Source organism: Hyperoodon ampullatus (assembly GCF_949752795.1).
Source record: "Hyperoodon ampullatus genome assembly, chromosome: X".
Taxonomy (NCBI): Eukaryota; Metazoa; Chordata; class Mammalia; order Artiodactyla; family Ziphiidae; genus Hyperoodon; species Hyperoodon ampullatus.
This window is the reverse complement of record NC_136913.1, coordinates 91,132,198-91,156,163: the sequence shown is the minus strand read 5'-3', so window position 1 is coordinate 91,156,163 and position 23,966 is coordinate 91,132,198. Positions and strand designations below refer to the sequence as shown.

General features: G+C 37.4%; 1 protein-coding gene across 3 annotated transcripts in view; it reads right to left on the bottom strand.

The window, feature by feature from the left end:
• The window catches only part of NRK (Nik related kinase), a gene marked incomplete at both ends in the record, with an annotated part of 140,826 nt that overhangs the window by 31,889 nt on the left and 84,971 nt on the right, over positions 1–23,966 (bottom strand). For all 3 annotated transcript variants that reach the window (XM_079727935.1, XM_079727936.1, XM_079727937.1), the window contains 5 exons: positions 9,835–9,942; positions 12,052–13,219; positions 13,631–13,694; positions 21,243–21,418; positions 22,483–22,561. In XM_079727935.1, coding sequence (XP_079584061.1) covers positions 9,835–9,942; positions 12,052–13,219; positions 13,631–13,694; positions 21,243–21,418; positions 22,483–22,561 — 1,595 coding nt within the window. The remainder of the gene's footprint in view (positions 1–9,834; positions 9,943–12,051; positions 13,220–13,630; positions 13,695–21,242; positions 21,419–22,482; positions 22,562–23,966) is intronic.

Genomic DNA, 23,966 nt, shown 5'->3' with positions numbered 1-23,966 from the left:
GTTTGGCAGTATGCAGGATAAGCATCTGACTGACTTTTTCCACTTTTGATTCAGATAACTGGAATCATATTGACCCAGTCTAGGCCTCCTGGTTCATGAAGCTGATCTCAGAAATTTTATTGAAACTAGTTTACCAGAGGCCAAAATTACTCAGAAGAGATAAAGGCCAAAAATAAGAAAGCCTAATGCCTAATATGAATTGACTGTATTAGTTCTGAAAAATGGGGAGAAGAAAATGAGTAGTAAGAATAGCATATATTATGGCAAATGATGTATTCCAAATCAACCAGACACAGCTCGTTATATTTTGGGCTTAACATATCATGCTTATAGTAATAATTCTTATCTGGGAGTAAGAGTAAAGTCATCATTTAATAAGGCAGAGAGGGGGACACATTGCCTCTTGTAATTAAATAATAAAATCCAGCATATGTTCCTTCTGCCAGTAATTAGTATTTATAAAGCAGTACTCTGTTATTCATTTCAGAGCACTGTTAGTATCAGAAAGAACATATTTAAAAAGGATGGACCCAGCAATCCCTCTACTGGGCATATACCCAGAGAAAACCAAAATTCCAAAAGACACATGTGGATAGCTTCAAGACTGCAGAGGAGTAAGATGTGGAGATCACCTTCCTCCCCACAAGTACATCAAAAATACATCTACATGAGGAACAGCTCCTACAGAACACCTACTGAACGCTGGCAGAAGACCTCAGAATTCCCAAAAGGCAAGAAACTCCTCACATACTTGGGTAGGGAAAAGGAAAAACAGAGACAAAAGAATAAGGATGGGACCTGCACCTCTGGGAGGGATCTGTGAAGGAAGAATAGTTTCCACACACTAGGAAGCCCCTTCACTGGCAGAGATAGGGGGTGGGTGGGGGGAATGCTTCGGAGCCATGGAGGAGAGCATAGCAACAGGGGTGCTGAGGGCAAAGCGGAGAGATTCCTGCACAGACGATCACTGCCGACCAGCACTCACCAGCCTTAGAGCCTTGTCTGCTCACCTGCTGGGGTGGGTGGGGGCTGGAGGCTGAGGCTCAGGCTTCGGAAGTCAGAACCCAGGGAGAGGACTGGGGTTGGCTGCGTGAACACAACCTGAAGGGGGCTAGTGCACCACAGTTAGCCGGGTGGGAGTCCAGGAAAAAGTATGGAACTGCCTAAGAGGCAAAAGACCATTGTTTCGGGGTGCACGAGGAGAGGGGATTCAGAGTACCACCTAAACAAGCTCCAGAGGTGGGCGCTAGCCATGGCCACCAGCACAGAAGCCAGAGATGGGCATGAGATGCTAAGGCTGCTATTGCAGCCAACAAGAATACTGTGTGCAAGCACAGGTCACTATCCACATCTCCCCTCCTGGGAGCCTGTACAGTCCGCCATTGCCAGGGTCCCGTGATCCAGTGAAAACTTCCCCGGGAGAACACACGGTGTGCCTCAGGCTGTTGCGATGTCATGTGGGCCTCCGCCGCTGCAGGGTTGCCCCGCATTCCGTACCCCTCCCTCCCACTGGCCTGAGTGAGCCAGAGTCCCCAAATCAGCAGCTACTTTAACCCTGTCCTGTCGGGGTGGGGTACAGATGCCTCAGGCGACCTACATGTAAAGGTGAGGCCAAATACAAAGCTGAACCCCAGGAGCTGTGCGAACAAAGATGAGAAGGGAAATCTCTCCATGCAGCCACAGGAGAAGCAGATTAAACCTCTACAATCAAATTAATTTACCCTGCATCTGTGGAATACCTGAATAGATAATGAATCATCCCAAAATTGAGGCAGTGACTTTGGGAGCAACTATAGAATTGGGGTTTGTTTTCTGCACCTAATTTGTTTCTGGTTTTATGTTTATCTTAGTTTAGTATTTAGAGCTTATTATCATTGGTAGATTTGTTTATTGATTTGGTTGCTCTCTCCCTTTTTTATATATACATATATATATATTTTTTTTTCCTTTTTCTCCCTTTGTGAGTGTGTATGTGTATGCTTCTTTGTGTGATTTTGTCTGTATAGCTTTGCTTTTACCATTTGTCCTAGGGTTCTTTCTGTCGGTTTTTTGGGGTTTTTTTAGTATAGTTTTTAGCACTTGTTATCATTGATGGATTTGTTTTTCTGTTTGGTTGCTCTCTTCTTTCTTTCTTTTTTTATTAATTTTTATTTTTAATAATATAAATTTTATTTTTTATTTTAATAACTTTATTTTTCTTTCTTTCTTTTTTCCTCCCTTTTCTTCAGAGCCAAGTGGTTGACAGAGTCTAAGTGCTCCAGCCAGGTGTCAGGCCTAAGCCTCTGAGGTGGGAGAGCTGAGTTCAGGACACTGGACCACCAGAGACCTCCCAGAGCCATGTAATATCAAATGGCGAGAGCTCTCTCAGAGATCTCCATCACAACGTGAAGACCCAGTTCCACTCAATGACCAGCAAGCTACAGTGCTGGACACCCTATGGCAAACAACTAGCAAGACAGGAACACATCCCCACCCATTAGCAGAGAGGCTGCCTAAAATCAAAATACGTTCACAGACACCTAAAAACACACCACCAGATGCGGTACTGCCCACCAGAAAGACAAGATCTAGCCTCATCCACCAGAACACAGGCACCAGTCCCCTCCACCAGGAAGCCTACACAACCCACTGAACCAGCCTCACCCAATGGGGGCAGACACCAAAAATAATGGGAACTATGAACCTCTAGCCTGTGAAAATGAGACCCCAAACACAGTAAGTTGGGCAAAGTGAAAAGACAAAGAAAAACACAGCAGATGAAGGAGCAAGATAAAAACCCAAGAGACCAAACAAACAAAGAGGAAATAGGCAGTCAACCTGAAAAATAATTCAGAGTAAAGACAGTAAAGATGATCCAAAATATTGGAAATAAAATATACAAGAAACATTTAACAAGGACCTAGAAGAACTAAAGAGCAAACAAACAGTGATGAACAACAAAATAAATGAAATGAAAAATTCTCTAGAAGGAATCAATAGCAGAAAAACTGAGGCAGAAGAACGGATAAGTGACCTGGAAGATAAAATAGTGGAAATAACTACTGCAGAGCAGGATAAAGAAAGAAGAATGAAGAGAATTAAGAACAGTCTCACAGACCGCTGGGACAACATTAAAGGCACCAACATTCGAATTATAGGGGTCCCAAAAGAAGAAGAGAGAAAAAAAGGCACTGAGAAAATATTTGAAGAGATTATACTTGAAAACTTCCCCAATATTGGAAAGGAAATAGTCAATTAAGTCCACAAGCACAGAGAGTCCCATACAGGACAAATCCAAGGTGAAACACGTCAAGACACATATTAATCAAACTATCAAAAATTAAATACAAAGAAGAAATATTAAAAGCAACAAGGGAAAAGCAACAAATAACATACAAGGAAATCCCCATATGGTTAACATCTGATCTTTCAGCAGAAACTCTACAAGCCCGAAGGGAGTGGCAGGACATATTTAAAGTGATGAAAGGGAAAAACCTAGAACCAAGATTACTCTACCCAGCAAAGACCTCATTCAGATTCAACAGGAAGTTAAAACCTTTACAGACAAGCAAAAATTAAGATAATTCAGCACCACCAAACCAGCTTTACAACAAATGCTAAAGGAACTTCTGTAGGCAAGAAACACAAGAGAAGGAAAAGACCTACAATAACAAACCCAAAACAATTAAGAAAATGGTAATAGGAACACACATATCAATAACTACCTTAAAGGTAAATGGATTAAATGCTCCAACAAAAGACACAGACTGGCTGAATGGATACAAAAACAAGACCTATACATATGCTGTCTACAAGAGACCCACTTCAGACCTAGGGACACATACAGACTGAAAGTGAGAGGATGGAAAAAGATATTCCATGCAAATGAAAATCAAAAGAAAGCTGGAAAAACAATTCTCATATCAGAAGAAATAAGCTTTAAAGTAAAGACTATTACAAGAGAGGAAGAAGGACACTACATAATGATCAAGGGATCAATCCAAGAAGAAGACATAACAATTGTAAATATTTAAGCACCCAACATAGGAGCACCTCAATATATAAGGCAAATACTAACAGCCATAAAAGGGGAAATCGACAGTAACACAATCATAGTATGGGACATTAACACCCCACTTTCACCAATGGACAGATCATCCAAAATGAAAATAAATAAGGAAACACAAACTTTAAATGATACATTAAACAAGATGGACTTAATTGATATTTATAGGATATTCCATCCCCAAAAAACAGAATACAATTTCTTCTCAAGTTTTCACAGAACATTCTCCAGGATAGATCATATCTTGGATCACAAATGAAGCCTTGGTAAATTTAAGAAAATTGAAATCTTACCAAGTATCTTTTCCATCGACAACGCTATGAGACTAGATATTCATTACAGGAAAAAACCTGTGAAACATACAAACACATGGAGGCTGAACTGTACACTACTAAATAACCAAGAGATCACTGAAGATATCAAAGAGGAAATCAAAAAATACCTAGAAGCAAATGACAATGAAAACAAGAGGAGCACATACCTATGGGATGCAGCAAAAGCAGTTCTAAGAGGGAAGTTGATAGCAATACAATCCTACCTCAAGAAAGAAGAAACATCTCAAATAAACAACCAAACCTTACACCTAAAGCAATTAGCAAAAGAAGAACAAAAAAACCCCCAAAGTTAACAGAAAGAAATAAATCATAAAAATCATATCAGAAATAAATGAAAAAGAAATGAAGGAAACAGTAGCTGAGATCAGTAAAATGAAATGGTGGTTCTTTGAGAAGATAAACAAAATTGTTAAATCACTAGCCATACTCATAAAGAAAAATGGGAGAAGGCTCAAATCAATAGAATTAGTAATGAAGAAGGAGAAGTAAAAAGTGACACTGCAAAAATACAAAGTGTCATGAGAGATTACTACAAGCAACTGTATGCCAATAAAATGGACAACCTGGAAGAAATGGACAAATTCTTAGAAAAGCACAATCTCCTGAGCCTCAGCCAGGAAGAAATAGAAAATAAAAACAGACCAAACACAAGCACTGAAATAGATACTGTGATTAAAAATCTTCCAACAAACAAAAGCCCAGGACCAGATGGCTTCACAGGCGAATTCTATCAAACAATTAGAGAAGAGCTAACACCTATCCTTCTCAAACTCTTCCAAAATATAGCAGAGTGAGGAACTCTCCCAAACTCCTTCTACAAGGCCACCATCGCCCTGATACCAAAACCAGACAAAGATGTCACAGAAAAGATAACTATAGACCAATATCACTGTTGAACACAGATGCAAAAATCGCCAACAAAATACTAGCAAACAGAAGGCAACAGCACATTAAAAGATTCATACACCATGATCAAGTGAGGTTTAACCCAGGAATGCAAGGATTCTTCAATATATGCAAATCAATCAATGTGATAAACCATATTAACAAATTGAAGGAGAAAAATCATATGATCATATCAGTAGATGCAGAAAAAGCTTTCAAAAAAATTCAACAGCCACTTATGATAAAAACTCTCCAGAAAGTAGGCATAGAGGGAACCTACCACAACATAATAAAGGCCATATATGACAAACCCACAGCCAAAATCGTTCTCAAAGGTGAAAAACTGAAACCATTTCCACTAAGATCAGGAACAAGACAAGGTTGCCCACTCACACCACTATTATTCAACATAGTTTTGGAAGTTTTAGCCACAGCAATCAGAGAAGAAAAAGAAATAAAAGGAATACAAATTGGAAAAGAAGTAAAACTACCACTGTTTGCAGATGACATGATAATGTACATAGAGAATCCTAAAGATGCTACCAGAAAACTACTAGAGCTAATCAGTGAATTTGGTGAAGTAGCAGGATATAAAATTAATGCACAGAAATCTCTTGCATTCCTATACACTAATGATGAAAAATCTGAAAGAGAAATTAAGGAAACACTCCATTTACCTTTGCAACAAAAAGAATAAAATACCTAGGAATAAACCTACTTAAGGAGACAAAAAACCTGTATGCAGAAAAGTATAAGACACTGATGACAGAAATTAAAGATGATACAAACAGATGGAGAGATATACCATGTTCTTGATTGGGAAGAATCAACATGGTGAAAATGACTATACTACCCAAAGCAATCAACAGATTCAATGCAATCCCTATCAAACTACCAAGAGCATTTTTCACAGAACTAGAACAAAAAATTTCACAATTTGTATGGAAACACAAAAGACCCCGAATAGCCAAAGAAATCTTGAGAAAGAAAAACAGAGCCAGAGGAATTAGGCTCCCTGACTTCAAACTATACTACAAAGCTACAGTCATCAAGACAGTATGATACTGGCACAAAAACAGAAATATAGATCAATGGAACAGGATAGAAAGCCCAGAGATAAACCCATGCACATATCACCTTATCTTTGATAAAGGAGGAAAATATATACAATGGAGAAAAGACAACATCTTCAGTAAGTGGTGCTGGGAAAACTGGACAACTACATGTAAAAGAATGAAATTGGAACACTCCCTAACACTATACACAAAAATAAACTCAAAATGGATTAAAGATCTAAATGTAAGGCCAGACACTATAAAACTCTTAGAGGAAAACATAGGCTGAACACTCCATGACATAAATCACAGCAAGATCCTTTTTTTGACCCACCTCCTAGAGAAATGGAAATAAAAACTAAAATAAACAAATGGGACCTAATGAAACTTAAAAGCTTTTGCAAAGCAAAGGAAACCATAAACAAGACCAAAAGAGAACCCTGAGAATGGGAGAATATATTTGCAGATGAAGCAATTGACAAAGGATTAATGTCCAAAATATACAGGCAGCTCATGTAGGTCAATATCAAAAAAAACAAAAAACCCAATCACAAAATGAGCAGAAGACCTAAATAGACATTTCTCCAAAGAAGATATACAGATTGCCAACAAAAACATGAAAGGATGCTCAACATCACTAATCATTAGAGAAATGCAAATCAAAACTACAATGAAGTATCACCTCACACTGGTCAGAATGGCCGTCATCAAAAAATCTACAAACAATAAATGCTGGAGAGTGTGTGAAGAAAAGGGAACCCTCTTGCACTGTTGGTGTTAATGTAAATTGATACAGCCACTACGGAGAACAATATGGAGGTTCTTAAAAAACTAAAAATAGAAGTATCATATGACCGAGCAATTCCATTACTGGGCATATACCCTGAGAAAACCATAATTCAAAAAGAGTCATGGACCACAATGTTCATTGCAGCTCTATTTACAATCACCAGGACATGGAAGCAACCTAAGTGTCCATCAACAGATGAATAGATAAAGAAGGTGTGGCATATGTATACAATGGAATAGTATGCAGCTATAAAATGAAATGAAATTGATTTATTTGTAGTGAGGTGGATGGACCTAGAGACTGTCATACAGAGTGAAGTAAGTCAGAAAGAGAAAAATAAATACTGTATGTTCACACATATATATGGAATCTAAAAAAAATGGTTCTGATGAACCTAGGGGCAGGACAGGAATAAGAGGCAGATGTAGAGAATGGACTTGAGGACACGGTGAGGGGGAATGGTAAGCTGGGAAGTTTTGAGTGAGTGGCATGGACATATATACACTACCAAATGTAAAATAGATAGCTAGTGGAAAGCAGCCACATAGCACATGGTAATCAGCTTGGTGTTTTGTGTCCACCTAGAGGGGTGGGATAGGGAGGGTGGGAGGGAGATGCAAGATGGAGGAGATATGTGGATATATGTTTATGTACAGCTGATTCAGTTTGTTATACAGCAGAAACTAACACATCATTGTAAAGCAATTATACTCCAATAAAGATGTTAAAAAAATTATGTACAGCTGCATGTAAAGGATGTTTTAAAAAATCTATCGTGCCATTCTGTGTGTGTATGTGTACAGATATGGAATTAAACACATAAAAATATATAAAAAATAAGTCACATGCACCCCAATGTTCATTGCAGCACTATTTACAATAGCCAGGTCTTGGAAGCAACCTAAATGCCCATTGACAGACAAACGGTTAAAGAAGATGTGGTACATATATAAAATGGAATATTACTCAGTCATAAAAAGGAACGAAACTGGATCATTTGTACTGACGTGGATGGACCTAGAGACTGTCATACAGAGTAGAGTAAGTCAGAAAGAGAAAAACAAATATCGTATATTAAGGCATTTATGTGGAATCTATTAAAATGGTGCAGATGCACCGGATTGCAAGGTAGAAATAGAGACAGAGATGTAGAGAACAAACATATGGACACCAAGCGGAGAATGCAAGGGGGGCAGGGTGGTGGTGGGATGAATTCAGAGATTGGGATTGACATATATACACTAATATGTATAAAATAGATAACTAGTAAGAATCTGCTGTATAAAAAATAAATGAATAAAATAAAATTTAAAAAGATAAAAAATAAGAAGGATGATTGTCCATGACATACATCATAATGGACTACTGTGAAGCATCTTGGAAGAGGAAATATAGTGATCGTGGGCCCTTGTCCTAATTAAGTACAGCAATGAGACTCATGACTCACTATGAGTAAGGCAAGAATTTCTGAGTTCTTCACCCATCCACCTATCTGTCCTTAGTGACCAAACATTTTTTAGATAGCTAGCTGTAAGGAATGCTGTCTATAATGACACTACCTTGTCCACAAAGGAATTGAAACTGCTACTTGGTCCTCACCAATACCATGTGCTAAATATCTATTAATAAACTCATGAAAACAAAAGTCAACCTGGACACCAGGACTGACTTGATTATTCCCATAAATCTAAGAAAATAAGTGACAGATTAAATAACCCAGACTCTGTCATAAACTACATTTCAGAACAGAACTGATCAAGGGAAAAAGTATGTGTGACTGTGTTACAAGCTGAACTACTGAATTTTTCATGGGCAATATTTTTACTTAGAAGAATGACTGATGAGACAAACTGTAGTTATTCAACTTGGGTATCTGGCAGGCATTTTATTTAAAATCAACAAAGTAAGCCTATCAATTCAAAGAAAAAGCAACTGACGTTAGGTGTTAGCAATGATAAAATTGAGCTTTCAATTGAATATTAGAATTTTAGACTCATCTATCACTGTGCATTTGACAGCTTATCAATACTCAATAATTTTTATGATGAAATTGATGATATTAACAAATGCCATTTTTTGGTGTTGTAAAATAAAACGTGTAAATATTTGGAAAGATCTACATATACAGTGAACCAATATTTTCTGACTGACCAATGCACGAAGATACTAAATTGTGTATGAGCAAAATATCTATTCACAGCACACAACAGACTTATGGATTTTAATATTACTGAATATTCAAAATTTCACTGATATGGTTTTGGACTCCACTTCTCTAGTTGTAGTGTATTTCAAAGAACATCCACAATTATCTGAAAAATCTATGGAAATTCTCTTTTTCCAACCACCTATATGTGAGAAGTCAGCTTTTACTCATATACTTCAACCTAAACAACATATGGCAACAGATCGAATGCAGAAGCAGATATGAGAATCCAGCTGTTTTCCATTAAGCAAGATGGAAAATGGTTATTTTCATTAAAATTTGTTTCTTATATTAACATCTAATAGTTTTCTTACTTTTTAAATGAAGTAATAAATATTTTAAATTTTTTGGTTTTAATTTCTAATACATCATACATAGAATGACACAATCCAACTAAGTAAAAGCTTGTTGGGGTCTTCAATGTTTAAGAGTATAAATACATCCTGAGGCCAAAGTGTTTAAGAACCACTGTTCCAGGCACTTATAAGTGTCACAGCAACCCATATAGAGAAACTTACCTCATTTTCTTTAGGATTTGGAATGTATGGCTGCAATGGTTCTATTTGGACTTCAGCCTGAATCGAATGAAATACTTCATCATTATCTGATGATTCATCTTCCTTTTCCTTGAAACAAAAATGAAAATAAATATTTTACTTGTTAAACTGTAAATAATACGAGCAATTTCCATCATCTTAATGTTCAATTAAAAAAATAATTTTCAAATATTCGAATTGATTTAAGCCTGTAATTTCTAATAGTTTTTGGTCCTGGATCCCTTTCAGAATTTGAGTAATGCTACAGATTCTCTGTAGAAAACTGCATACAGACAGACACATATCTCTGCAAGTATTTTCAGGGGGATCACTGGCCACCTGCAACTCACCTATTAGACCCAGGTTAAAAATCTCTGGTCTAAAGCTTAACTCATAGCCCCAAACTGTCACATTTAATAAGCGGTTATAGTTACAAAGTTTGGTCCTCCTGTTCAGTGGAAGATCTGCAACACAGCAGTGCAAATATTTCTTCTTGATTGAGTCCTAGTAGTTTAGGAAAGTTTCTGTTTTCCCATTTAAGCTAACTGATATTTTTTCAACTCAAAGAGAATAATGGGTATGTGTTTTCTTTCCTTCTAGTGAGTTGAAGCACTCACATATGTCTTTAAACTTTAATAAATTTTCAGGTATTTCAAAAGACCTATGACTTTGACTAGAAAATCAATAATTTTCTTTTACTTTATGTTTTCTTTAAGAGTTACACATAAAGGCAGGAATGCCTATACAAGATCCTAGGGTCATGGGATAAGTAACTATTATTTAGTGACTTTTTCTTCCATTTTAGAATGGCTTCTCACATAAATATTTAAAACACTGAATGCTGCTAAGTATGGGTCATGCTACTAATACTATGAGTCTTGCAGAAATGCATAAAAGTCTTTTTAAAAAATGCAAAGCCCATTAGATCCAATTGTTACTAAGGCTCATTGGGAATAGTCATTAGCATTTTAGATGCCTTAATGTCAGGCAAATATCAGCATTCTAGACTCATGCCATCCTTTCTCTATTTGGTTTCTTTTGCTTCTTATCTTCCTATTTTTGGGGGGACTAGACATTCATTTCCCTTTTTGGGCCTTTCTTTTCTTGTTGCTTTTACCTTTTTTCATGTTAAACATGTCAGGGAAATTGTATTTGCTCAATTAACTCAATGGACAAAACCCAAAAGTCTCCCTTATTCAGACGTTCAGACAAGGTTCATTTGTAATAACTACATTAATTATTATTAGGTAAATGGATGTTGATACCAGGGTTTAATTTAGGGTCTTCACAATGATTCCTTTTATGTAAATGGATGCTATGAAGTATTAGGAAACAACTGCTCTCCTGGTCTTTTTGACCTCTATAATTTGCTTACGAAGCCCACAAACCCTTAAGGATCAGATTAGATTTGCCAGATTGTATCCATCAACTCCAGCCCAATTATATCCATTTATATTAGATAATTTTGAAAGAATGAAGTTTTGTTGACTAAACCAAAATAAGATAAAGAGATTAACATATTGCACCCCACATTGCAAAAGAGTGCAGAGATGAATTTGTAACTTGCGTCATGTTCCATGCAGGTACTTCATCAATTATGTAAAATGAGTGAAAAATAAGTGAGACAAGTCATACTTATGGTAACCATGTACAAAATGTTTTAGAAAATGCTTTTCCTTCTCAGTTTGACCTTTAACATCCTGATGTACGAAAGCTAGTGCAATTCTCTTAAATAATACATTCAGCATTCTATGGGAAGGAAGAGCAAAATAAACTTAGAGGTTGGAGAAACAAAACCAAATTTGTTTCTGTGTTTAGTTTTAATGAGTTATATTTGAAATTTTGACCTATGAAAGTAATTTTTAAAGATCCAGTATAGTAACTTTAAATGTGCATATGACGTCCCTTTATTGGCTAAGGGAATAATAGGTAGAAATTTAACTAATAATTAAAGCTATATCTCTACAGAGATATTAAGCAATTACCTGGGTCATTCAAGCAAATTTTTCTTTCTCAAATTTTGTCACAATTATCTGGAAATTTCAGGATAATTTATTTGAAGCACAAGTTATTTAGTTAATCTTCTCTGGGAGACAAGGAATATTTATTTCATTTGGTTTTTACAGAGGGAACACTTGAGTATGAACTAGCATATTTTCTCTGCATATTTGACTTAGGAAAAATATCAGAAACTCTTACATTTGCAACTTGTCTCAATTCTTCCTCATGCTGATTAAAGATATCCTCCCATCTGCGTTGGCGCCTTTGCCTATGGGCTTCTAAATCTGATAGCTCAAACTCTTCAGGTCTGCGTGACAACTTTGCCCGGAACCTCTTTGGTGATAGTCTTTTTGCCAATGCCTGCCTTAGACTAGAAACTTTTGATTTTTTCTTCCGTGCTTGTTCTGGTTGAGAGTAAAACACGTCTGATGACAGGTTTTCCATCAGGGTTTGCAGTAGACCAAGCGGCTTTGAGTTATGTGAGTTTGGTGCTCGAAGTAAGTCTCTTGATAGTCCCTCTATCAGTGCTTGAACAGAGCCAACTCCCTGTGTGGGCTCTAGTGCCCAGGCCTGCGCTTGAGGTGGCCTTTCATTTTGCCCCTCTACTGGAATGAGCACCTGAGTATCCAAATGTAGTGGCAACAGCACGTGGTGGTTCTGTGACAGTAGGGGCAGGAATACCTGGGCATGTACTCGTAATGACTCAGGTTCCTCTGCCTCTGTCTCTGCATGTGTAGGCTCAGCAGCCTGTTCCTGTACCTCTGGCTGCTCGGGTGCCCCGTTCTGCTCCAGCTGCTGTTCAGGTACCTGGTTCTGTCTCTGCTGTTGTTCAGGGACATGGCCCTGCCTTTGCTGCTGTTCAGGTACCTGATCTGGCCCTTGAAATTCCTCTGGTACCTGGTCCAGATCCTGTGGCTCTCCTGAGGCCTGGGGCTGGTCCTGAGCCTGCTGCTCTTTGGGTACCTGGGCCTGTACCTGTAGAGGCCTGGGGGCCTTAACCTGAGCCTGTAGTGGCATAAGCATCCAGGCTGTCCTCCGTAGTCGTGGAGGTGCCTTCATTTGCATCTGTAGGGGCCTAGATGCCTTAGCCTTAACCTGAGCCTGTAGTGGCATGAACACCCGAGCTGCCCCCTGTAGTCGCTGAGGTGCCTGGGCTTGCCCCTGTAGAGGCCTAGGTGCACTGTCATGAGCCTGTAGTGGCATGAACACCCTGGCTGCTCCCTGGAGATGCTGAAGGGCCTGAACCTGTGGCTCTTCTCGATCAGGTAACCACCTTGGCTGAGAGGGTTCTCCATGCAGGACTCTAAGTGGTCTGCATCTACTGCTGGTAGGCAATCTCAGAAGCTCATGAGTACAAGAAGGTCCCCTAGAAATAAACATACAAATGACTGCTGCACAATTAGAGTTGTCAGTAGAGTGAAGTCATTCAGGGGAAATGCTTTTATTTTAAAAGATGAACATTTTCTGCAATAAAGGTATTTTCAGTAAATCTTTCTTGAATCATTCCTGTAATGTCTGAAAGTCTTTGCATTACTAATATATTCAGTACTAATGGTCTGATAATATACTTGATCATTCTATTACCAGAAATTAAGGACTCTTTGGGTAGTAATAAAAATTTTTCCTCAACATTTCCACTCAAATATCTCTTGCAAATACAGATGTTTTTATTTTATCAGAAAGGATTAAGTTTTCTGAGTCACATACAACAGTATGGAATCAACTGTCTTACATGAATTGGTAAAATCAAATTATATATGTAATTTGTCTAACGCACCTGAATCTTCTCATGGTATACTGCTCCTTAATAGCTTCTTCTCTTTCAAAGATCAGAGGTATTCCTTTATATGAAAGAGAAAAAAAAATGCATAACAGTCAACAGAGATTAAGATAATCCACCTTAGTCAATGTGCACCCTTTACTGCTCAGGAAGCTGAATGAATTTATAAGGACAAGAGGACTGTAACCCTCCACATAACGCCTAGTTGGTGATGTAGACAATATCCTTGTTCCTAGGCCTACTTTTGCAGCACGGTGCAGCTATTCCATAGAGACTAATTTCTCTCAGCATAGGAAAGAACATTTAGCAATCTAATTGCTGCAATTCTAAAGAGGAAAAATTGAGAAAGGTAAAAAGAGAAAGGGCCAAGAAAAACTAGATGGTTGGTGAGCATGGCCTACAGGTGTGTACTCTGGATTTAAGGACTTTATGGCTTGTGGCCACACCTATCTTTGGTCCTTTCAATGAGAAGGTAAAAATCTAAATTCTGGGTTTTACACTTGACACACTGAAAATGTTTGGCATCTGTCCTGTCAGCTGTGCAGTACTGAAATATAGAAGCTTAAAAATAAAAGACTTTTCTTTTGAATTTCCTATATTAAAGAGTTTGGGAATGTGGCCCCCACTTTTCATGCATTGCCTCAGGGAGTTCTAGCCTCATGAAGAAGCTCAGGGTAAAGGCACAGCTGTCAAAGCAGGAGTGAGAGATATTTGACACCAGGAGGGAGATCCCAAAGAGGCCGTAGCTGCAGGAGGTGGGAGTCCTGGTCACTGTTGGCCTTCCCTGAGGGCTTCAACTGGGCCCCTCAGGCCATGCATCAGCTGAGCACCACCCGCCTCATGGACCTGTCCTGCCTCACGTCACTGAACCAGTAGTCCTGTTGCCAAAATGAGCTGAAGTCTGAAAATTGCTCAGCAGGACCAGGCATAGCACAACCCTCCTATCTTGTGGTTTCACTTGCCAAGGACCACTATCTTGATAATTCCGTGTGGCTGACAGGGTCTTGGTGCTCCAGCCTGGTGTCAGGTCTGAGGCACTGAGTGGGAAAGCTGAGTTCAGGACATTGGACCACCAGAGACCTCCCAGCCCCATGTAATATCAATCAGCGAAAGCTCTCGCAGAGATCTCCATCTCAATGCTAAGACGCAGCTCCACCCAACAGCCAGCAAGCTCCAGTGCTGGACGCCCCATGCCAAACAACTAGTAAGACAGGAACACAACCCCAGCCATTAGCAGAGGGGCTGCCTAAAATCATAATAAGTTCACAGATATCCCAAAACACAGCACCAGACATGTCCCTGGCCACCTGAAAGACAAGATCCAGACTCATCCACCAGAACACAGGCAGCAGTCCCCTCCACCAGGAAGCCTACACAACCCACTGAACCAACCTCACCCAACAGGGGCAGAAACCAAAAATAACGGGAACTATGAACCTCTAGCCTGTGAAAACGAGACCCCAAACACAGTAAGTTGGGCAAAATGAGAAGACAGAGAAATACACAGCAGATGAAGGAGCAAGATAAAAACCCAGGAGACCAAATAAATGAAAAGGAAACAGGCAGTCTACCTGAAAAATAATTCAGAGTAAAGACAGTAAAGATGATCCAAAATATTGGAAATAAAATATACAAGAAACGTTTAACAAGGACCTAGAAGAACTAAAGAGCAAACAGTGATAAACAACAAATGAAATGAAAAATTCTCTAGAAGGAATCATTAGCAGGAAAACTGAGGCAGAAGAACGGATAAGTGACCTGGAAGATAAAATAATGGAAATAACCATGGCAGAGCAGTATAAAGAAAAAAGAATAAAGAGAATTGAGGACAGTCTCAGAGACTTCTGGGACAACATTAAATGCACCAACATTCAAATTATAGGGGTCCCAAAAGAAGAAGAGAGAAAAAAAGGCACTGAGAAAATATTTAAAGATATTATAGTTGAAAACTTCCTTAATATGGGAAAGGACATAGTCAATTAAGTCCACAAGCACAGAGAGTCCCATACAGGACAAATCCAAGGTGAAACATGTCAAGACACATATTAATCAAACTATCAAAAATTAAATACAAAAAAAATTAAAAGCAGCAAGGGAAAAGCAACAAATAACATACAAGGGAATCCCCATATGGTTAACATCTGATCTTTCAACAGAAGCTCTACAAGTCTGAAGGGAGTGGCAGGACATATTTAAAGTGATGAAAGGGAAAAACCTACAACCAAGATTACTCTACCCAGCAAAGATCTCATTCAGATTCAACAGGAAATTAAAACATTTACAAACAAGCAAAAGTTAAGATAATTCAGCACCACCAAACCAGCTTTACAACAAATGCTAAAGGAACTTCTCTAGGCAAGAAACACAAGAGAAGGAAAAGACCTACAATAACAAACCCAAAACAATTAAGAAAATGGGAATAGGAACATACATAGCGATAATTACCTTAAATGTAAATGGATTAAATGCTCCCACCAAAAGACACAGACTGGCTGAATGGATACAAAAACAAGACCCATATATATGCTGTCTACAAGAGACCCACTTCAGACATAGAGACACATACAGACTGAAAGTGAGGGGCTGGAAAAAGATATTCCATGCAAATGGAAACCAAAAGGAAGCTGGAGTATCAATTCTCATATCAGACGAAATAGAATTTAAAATAAAGACTATTACAAGAGACAAAGAAGGAAACTATATAATGATCAAGGGATCAATCCAAGAAGAACATATAACAATTGTAAATATTTATGCACCCAACATAGGAGCACCTCAATGCATAAGGCAAATGCTAACAGCCATAAAAGGGAAATCGACCGTAGCACAATCATAGTAGGGGACATTAACACCCCACTTTCACCAATGGACAGATCATCCAAAATGAAACTAAATGAGGAAACACAAGCTTTAAATGGTACATTAGACACTGTGGACTTAGTTGATTTTATAGGACATTCCATCCAAAAACAACAGAATACACTTTCTTCTCTAGTGCTCATGGAACATCCTCCAGGATAGATCATATCTTGGGTCACAAATGAAGCCTTGGTAAATTTAAGAAACTTGAAATTTGTATCAAGTCTCTTTTCCAACCACAACACTATGAAACTACATATGCGTTACAGGAAAGAATTTGTAAAAAAAAATACAAACACATGGAGGCTAAACAATATGCTACTAAATAACCAAGAGATCACTTGAATAAATCAAAGAGGAAATCAAAAAATACCTAGAAACAGATGACAATGAAAACGCAGTGACCCAAAACCTATAGGATGCAGCAAAAGCAGTTCTAAGAGGGAAGTTTATAGCAATAAAAACCTACCTCAAGAAATGAGAAAAATCTCAAAGAAACAACCTAACCTTACACCAAAAGCAATTACAGAAAGAACAACAACAACAATAAAAAAACAACCCAAAGTTAGCAGATGTAAAGAAATCATAAAGATCAGATCAGAAATAAATGAAAAAGAAATGAAGAAAGCAATAGCAAAGATCAATAAAACTAAAAGCTGGTTCTTTGAGAAGTCAAACAACATTGATAAACCACTAGCCAAACTCATCAAGAAAAAAAGGGAGAGACAAAAATTAACAGATTTAGAAATGAAACCGGAGAAGTAACAACAAACACTGCAGAAATACAAAGGATCATGAGAGATTACCACAAGCAACTATATGCCAAAAAATATGGACAACCTGGAAGAAATGGACAAATTCCTAGAAAAGCACAACCTCCCGAGCCTGAACCAGGAAGAAATAGAAAATATAAACAGACCAATAACAAGCACTGAAATTGAAACTGTGATTAAATATCTTCCAACAAACAAAAGCCAAGGACCAGATGGCTTCAAAGGCAACTCCTATCAAACATTTAGAGAAGAGCTAACACCTACCTTTCTCAAACTCTTCCAAAATATAGAAGAGGGAGGAACACTCTCAAACTCATTCTATGAGGCCACCATCACCCTTACACCAAAACCAAAGATGTCACAAAGAAAGAAAACTACAGGCCAATATCACTGATGAACATAGATTGAAAAATCCTCAACAAAATACTAGCAAACAGAATCCAACAGTACATTAAAAGGATCATAGACCATGACCAAGTAGGGTTTATCCCAGGGATGCAAGGATTCTTCAATATACACAAATCAATCAATGTGAAACACCATATTAAAAAATTGAAGGATAAAAACCATATGATCATCCCAATGGATGCAAAAAAGGTTTTGACAAAATTCAACACCCATTTAAGATAAAAAGCCTCCAGAAAGTAGTCAGAGAGGGAACTTACCTCAACATAATAAAGGCCATATATGACAAACCCACAGCCAACATTGTTCTCAACGGTGAAAAACTGAAACCATTTCCACTAAGATCAGGAACAAGACAAGGTTGCCCACTCTCATCACTATTATTCAACATAGTTTTGGAAGTTTTAGCTACAGAAATCAGAGAAGAAAAAAAAAATAAAAGGAATTCAAATCGGAAAAGAAGAAGTAAAGCTGTTACTCTTTGCAAATGACATGATACTACACATATACAGTCCTAAAGACTCTACCAGAAAACTACTAGAGCTAATCAATGAATTTGGTAAAGTAGCAGGATACAGAATTAATGCACAGAAATCTCTTGCAATCCTATATGCTCATGATGAAAACTCTGAAAGAGAAATTAAGTAAACACTCCCATTTACCATTGCAACAAAAAGAATAAAATACCTAGGAATAAACCTACCTAAGGAGACAAAAGATATGTATGCAGAAAACTATAAGACACTGATGAAAAAAATTAAAGATGATACAAACATTTGGAGAGATATACCATGTTCTTAGATTGGATGAATCAACATTGTGAAAATGACTATACTACCCAAAGCAATCTACAGATTCAGTGCAATCCCTATCAAACTACCAATGGCATTTTTCATAGAGCTAGAACAAAAATTTTCACAATTTGTATGGAAACAAAAAAGAGCCCAAATAGCTAAAGCAATCTTGAGAAAGAAAAACAGAGCTGGAGGAATCAGGCTCCCAGACTTCAGAATATACTACAAAGTTACAGTAATGAAGACAGTATGGTACTGGCACAAAAACAGAAATATAGATCAATGGAACAGGATAGAAAGCCCAGAGATAAATCCACATACATATGGTCACCTTATGTTTGATAAAGGAGGCAAGAATATACAATGGAAAAAGACAGCCTCTTAAGTAAGTGTGCTGGGAAAACTGGACAGCTACATGTAAAAGAATGAAATTAGAACACTCCGTAACACCATGCACAAAAATAAACTCAAAACGGATTAAAGACCTAAATGTAAGGCCAGACACTATAAAACTCTTAAAGGAAAACATAGACAGAACACTCTATGACATAAATCATAGAGAGATCCTTCTTGACCCACTTCCTAGAGAAATGGAAATAAAAACAAAAATAAACAAATGGGACCTAATGAAATGTAAAAGCTTTTGCACAACAAAGGAAACCATAAACAAGATAAAAAGACAACCCTCAGAATGGGAGAATATATTTGCAAATGAAGCAACTGACAAAGGATTAATCTCCAAAATATACAGGCAGCTCATGCAGCTCAATATCAAAAAAAAAAAAAAACCCAATCCAAAAATGGGCAGAAGACCTAAATAGACATTTCCCCAAAGAAGACATACAGATTGCCAACAAACACATGAAAGGCTGCTCAACATCACTAGTCATTAGAGAAATGCAAATCAAAACTACAGTGAAGTATCACCTCACACCGGTCAGAATGACCATCATCAAAAAATCTGCAAACAATAAATGCTGTAGAGGAAACTAGCAAGGAACACTCTTGCACTGTTGGTGGGAATGTAAATTGATACAGCCACTATGGAGAACAGTATGGAGGTTCCTTAAAAAACTACAAATAGAACTACCATACGACCCAGCAATCCCACTACTGGGCATATACCTTGAGAAAACCATAATTCAAAAAGAGTCATGGACCACAGTGTTCATTCCAGCTCTATTTACAATAGCCAGGACATGGAAACAACCTAAGTGTCCATTGACAGATGAATGGATAAAGAAGATGTGGCACATATATACAATGCCATATTACTGAGCCATAAAAAGATACGAAATTGAGTTATTTGTAGTGAGGTGGATGGACCTAGAGACTGTCATACAGAGTGAAGTAAGTCAGAAAGAGAAAAACAAATACCGTATGCTAACACATATATATGGAATGTAAAAAAAAAGGGGGTCTGAAGAACCTAGGGTCAGGACAGGAATAAAGATGCAGTCGTAGAGAATGGACTTGAGGACACAAGGAGGGTGAAGTGTAAGCTGAGCAAAGTGAGAGAATAGCATTGACATATATACACTACCAAATGTCAGTTAGATAGCTAGTTGGAAGCAGCCGCATAGCACAGGGAGATCAGCTCGGTGCTTTGTGACCACCTAGAGGGGTGGGATAGGGAGGGTTGGAGGGAGACGCAAGAGGGAGGGGATTGGGGATATAAGTATACATATAGCTGATTCACTTTGTTATATAGAAGAAACTACCAGAACATTGTAAAGCAATGATACTCCAATATAGACATTAAAAAAAAAAGAGTTTAGGACAACTATATTTACATATTCCATGTAATCTCCACAGAATCGTGTCTTTTCCTGCAGGTTACATTTTGAAAATCTTTCAGCTCTGGTAATTAGCATATTCTCAACTAGATGTGTGGTCTTCCTGTATCCATTTGTGACTGGTCGGCTTCTGTGATGTTGGTCCAATAAATTCTCCACCATGGGTAAATAAATTAATACCTTCTGCTTCTCACTCCAAAATAAGATATGTATATTTATGTAGATGGAAGGAGCTCAGTGCAATCAATCTTAGAGTGAATCTGAGAATGCCTGCTATCTTTTTCAGGCTCCCCCCTTGCCATTCCATTACCACTCAACCCTGCCTATGGTGCCCTAAGTTAAATGTGGAATATGGTATACAACCTAAAAATCTAGGACTTCCGAAGTAATTTCCTCTGGGTTTGATGAACATTCATCCTGCCATTTTTGACATTAAAATCTAGAAGCTTACTTTTATTTGCATAAACGTGTTCCTTTAATTTCATCTTAAAGTTGGAGATTTGTACATAAAATCAACTTTGTATGGTACACTGATATTACTTCAAAATTAGTGGTCACTAAATGGATAATTACAAATCCATTTATCTCATTGGAGTTAATTAACATATTAGCCAAAAATGAACAATAAGATATAGATTTTGTTATCTTTTTGTTTATTTTATTTCTTCAGTTAGGAGTTTTCTTAAAATAAAATTGGCATATCACAAAATTCTTCTGGAGGTCTTCAAAGTCTTTGTAAATATGAACACGTGCCAGTTGTAACTGACAAGAATTTATAAACTTATGTATATATATATATATGATTAGGTAAGAGATAATGAATTAAATGCATATGGCATATTAGTAGAAAAACTAAATATCAGAGGTCTCAGAATTTTTACTTTCAACCTAATTCTTAAATATATTTTTCCTGAAAAAAATTAATAAATTTTGCTCTCATTTGAATATTTATTCCAGTAAAATGAAGATTCACATATTCTACCTTTTTTCTGTCTCTTTTTAATGATTCCAGTAAGGTGCTTCTTTAATGACTCAACAACATGTCCTTCATTTTTTATATTCCGAACAAATGGGTGATGAAGCATGTTTGCAGAAGTAGGACGAAATAAGAAATTTTTTATCATGCACTTTTCCATGAAATTATGGAACTTGCGGGACCTAAAAGAAATGAGTCAAAGAGATAAAAGAGCATTCTCAGGCCTGCCACACCTCCCACCTCCACCCACATGCCACTCTGAAGGTTGTATTTTTGAAGAGAGTTGTCTCTAGCTATTAATAGTCTTTTCAATAGCCAAATATTCTGCAGCTTGACAATATACATTACACAGCAATGCCATTCAACCCTCTGAAGAGGCCAGAGTCAATGGCATTTTCTACCCAAATAATAGTAGAAACTTCAATGAGTTCGGAAGTATGTACATGATAAAAAGTCAAGTGGCGTGAAGGCAATTAAGTGGTTGATGTGATTTATGTAGACCATGAGACTAGATTGGTCATCCCACAGTAGTCGTACTTTGAAGCCTGGGTGTTTCACTTGACTATATGCACTTTAAGTTATAAACGTGCCAATGTAATGATCCAAAAAGGGTGTTAATAGTACCATGACTAATTAATCTTATAAAATGGCCCACAGAAACAGATGTGACCAGAAAGCCTGAATCTGTGGGAAGGGTTAAATTTAATCACAAGGAAGAATGTCTGCAATCAAATCATAGTAACCACTTCTACCAGGAAAGTAATAAATACTAAGAACAAGCAAGAGCTTCAGGTACTAGATCAAAAAGCTTCAGGAAGAAAGATTCCCAAGTTTAGTTGGGCTGTAGCACACTGAGAGAACAAGTCCTCTTTCCTAGGTCTGTGGATGTTTAGTTTAATGGGTCAAACGGCTGAGCTATATATCACAATCACTGACTGCCTATCTAGGCTCAGTGAGAAACTTCTCAAATGGCTTCCATTAGTCCATCCCATTACTGAAGAAATAACTGAATATGGCACTAATGCCAGGACAGTAATGTCATCACAATATACTATGGACGGTATTATTTCTGATTGGCTAGCTAGCTCTTAATGAACACTAGTCATTTAGACCCCCTTACTTAAGGTATTGGTTTTTAGGAAATATTGTCCAATAAGGATGTTGAAGCAGGACTGACCAAATGAATTCTTTGCTACATAAAAATGTCATGTTAATGTGTTTAAGAGATTAAGTCATTCATCTTTACCATCCACTGGATTTGACTTTGGGAGCAGATTCTCGTAAAATAACGAATAGGGCTTCCAAAGGCTGAAGGTTACACAGGGCTGCAAAGGAAAATAGATAAGCTTAGAATGAGTAAGAAGGGTAACTACAGGACACACTTCTTATTCCAGAGGGGATTCTCAGTGTTCTTTCACATATCATGTTGAATAGATACTAAGGAATAGATACAAAAGAACGTAGTTAGAGGAAAGCTGATTTTAATGCAAACAGTCCATTATATAAGATCCTAAAGCTTCACTATTGCCAGGTGTGACAAATAATAATAAATTACACTAGATAAAAATTTTGAAATGTGTGATTGATAGTTTATATCTAGAGAAGTAAGCAATACAGGTGGAGACAAGCACTCTTCTGTGTTTTTGTACTGCAGGTATCTACAGTTGTAAAATTGGAATATGTAATTATAGGCTGAAAAAGTCAACCAGACTAATAACTATGTGCAATAATATATAAACAATGATTTAGTAGTCTAAAAAGAGGAGAATAATCTGTTTTGGAAGCTGACAGTCCTAGGAAAAGGGGTAGATAGAGTAACTATTAAGAACACACCCTCTAGAGTAAGATCATCTGTGTTCAAATCCTAATTCTACCTTTGTGACCTTGGGCAAATTACTTAACCTCTCTGTGCCTTGGTTTCTTCATCTTAAAAACAGGAAATATATCAAGAATTCCTTCAAAGAGTTGCTATGAGGATTAAATGGCAACCTACATATAAAAGTGCCTGGCACAGAGTAAGCACTTAATAAATATTAGCTATTGATATTATAAGATTTTAACTATCTGGCACCTCACTTCTGTGCCAAATTAGTAGACTTTCATTCTCTTTTTTTAGACACACAGCCATACAAAGAAAAGCCTATTCCAATATGTGGTATATAAATTCATTACCTCATTGGCTTGGGAATTCTGGGATTTTCTGTAAGTGTTTAAATATGTGTCTCATTTCACTTATTTCCTTTTGTGTTTTGATTAAAGAAAACAGGCAGTGAAATAATTCCCCAAAGGAAAGCCATAGTGTAAATTTCATCTAACACTACAAGTGTGCCATTCATCTGAGGACATTTTGATATTGATGACTCTTTAGAGGCATCCTTCCTCTCCCAAAATACATCTCCAGAGAAACTACAATGTCGAACTGGCCTCTCATAGTAGTAGAAAGAAACTCCCCAGGGTAATTTCATTAGAGTAATATAAAGGCAATTGTTCAAAGGTCAAACTTTTGTTTCAATTACATGGGTATAAATTAATAGAAGGTGCAGGTATATAATTGAGGGCAAAATTAGCCCCCAGCTCAAAACATCCGGATATTTGGTTCTCTTCATTCCTTTACTGTGTCCAGTCAATCACCAGAATCTGTCCTTTAAACGTATTGTAAGTAAATTTTTACAATATTAAGCAGTTGTCATTTATTAACATCCGAGCATCTCAGTTAACTAACAACATCTT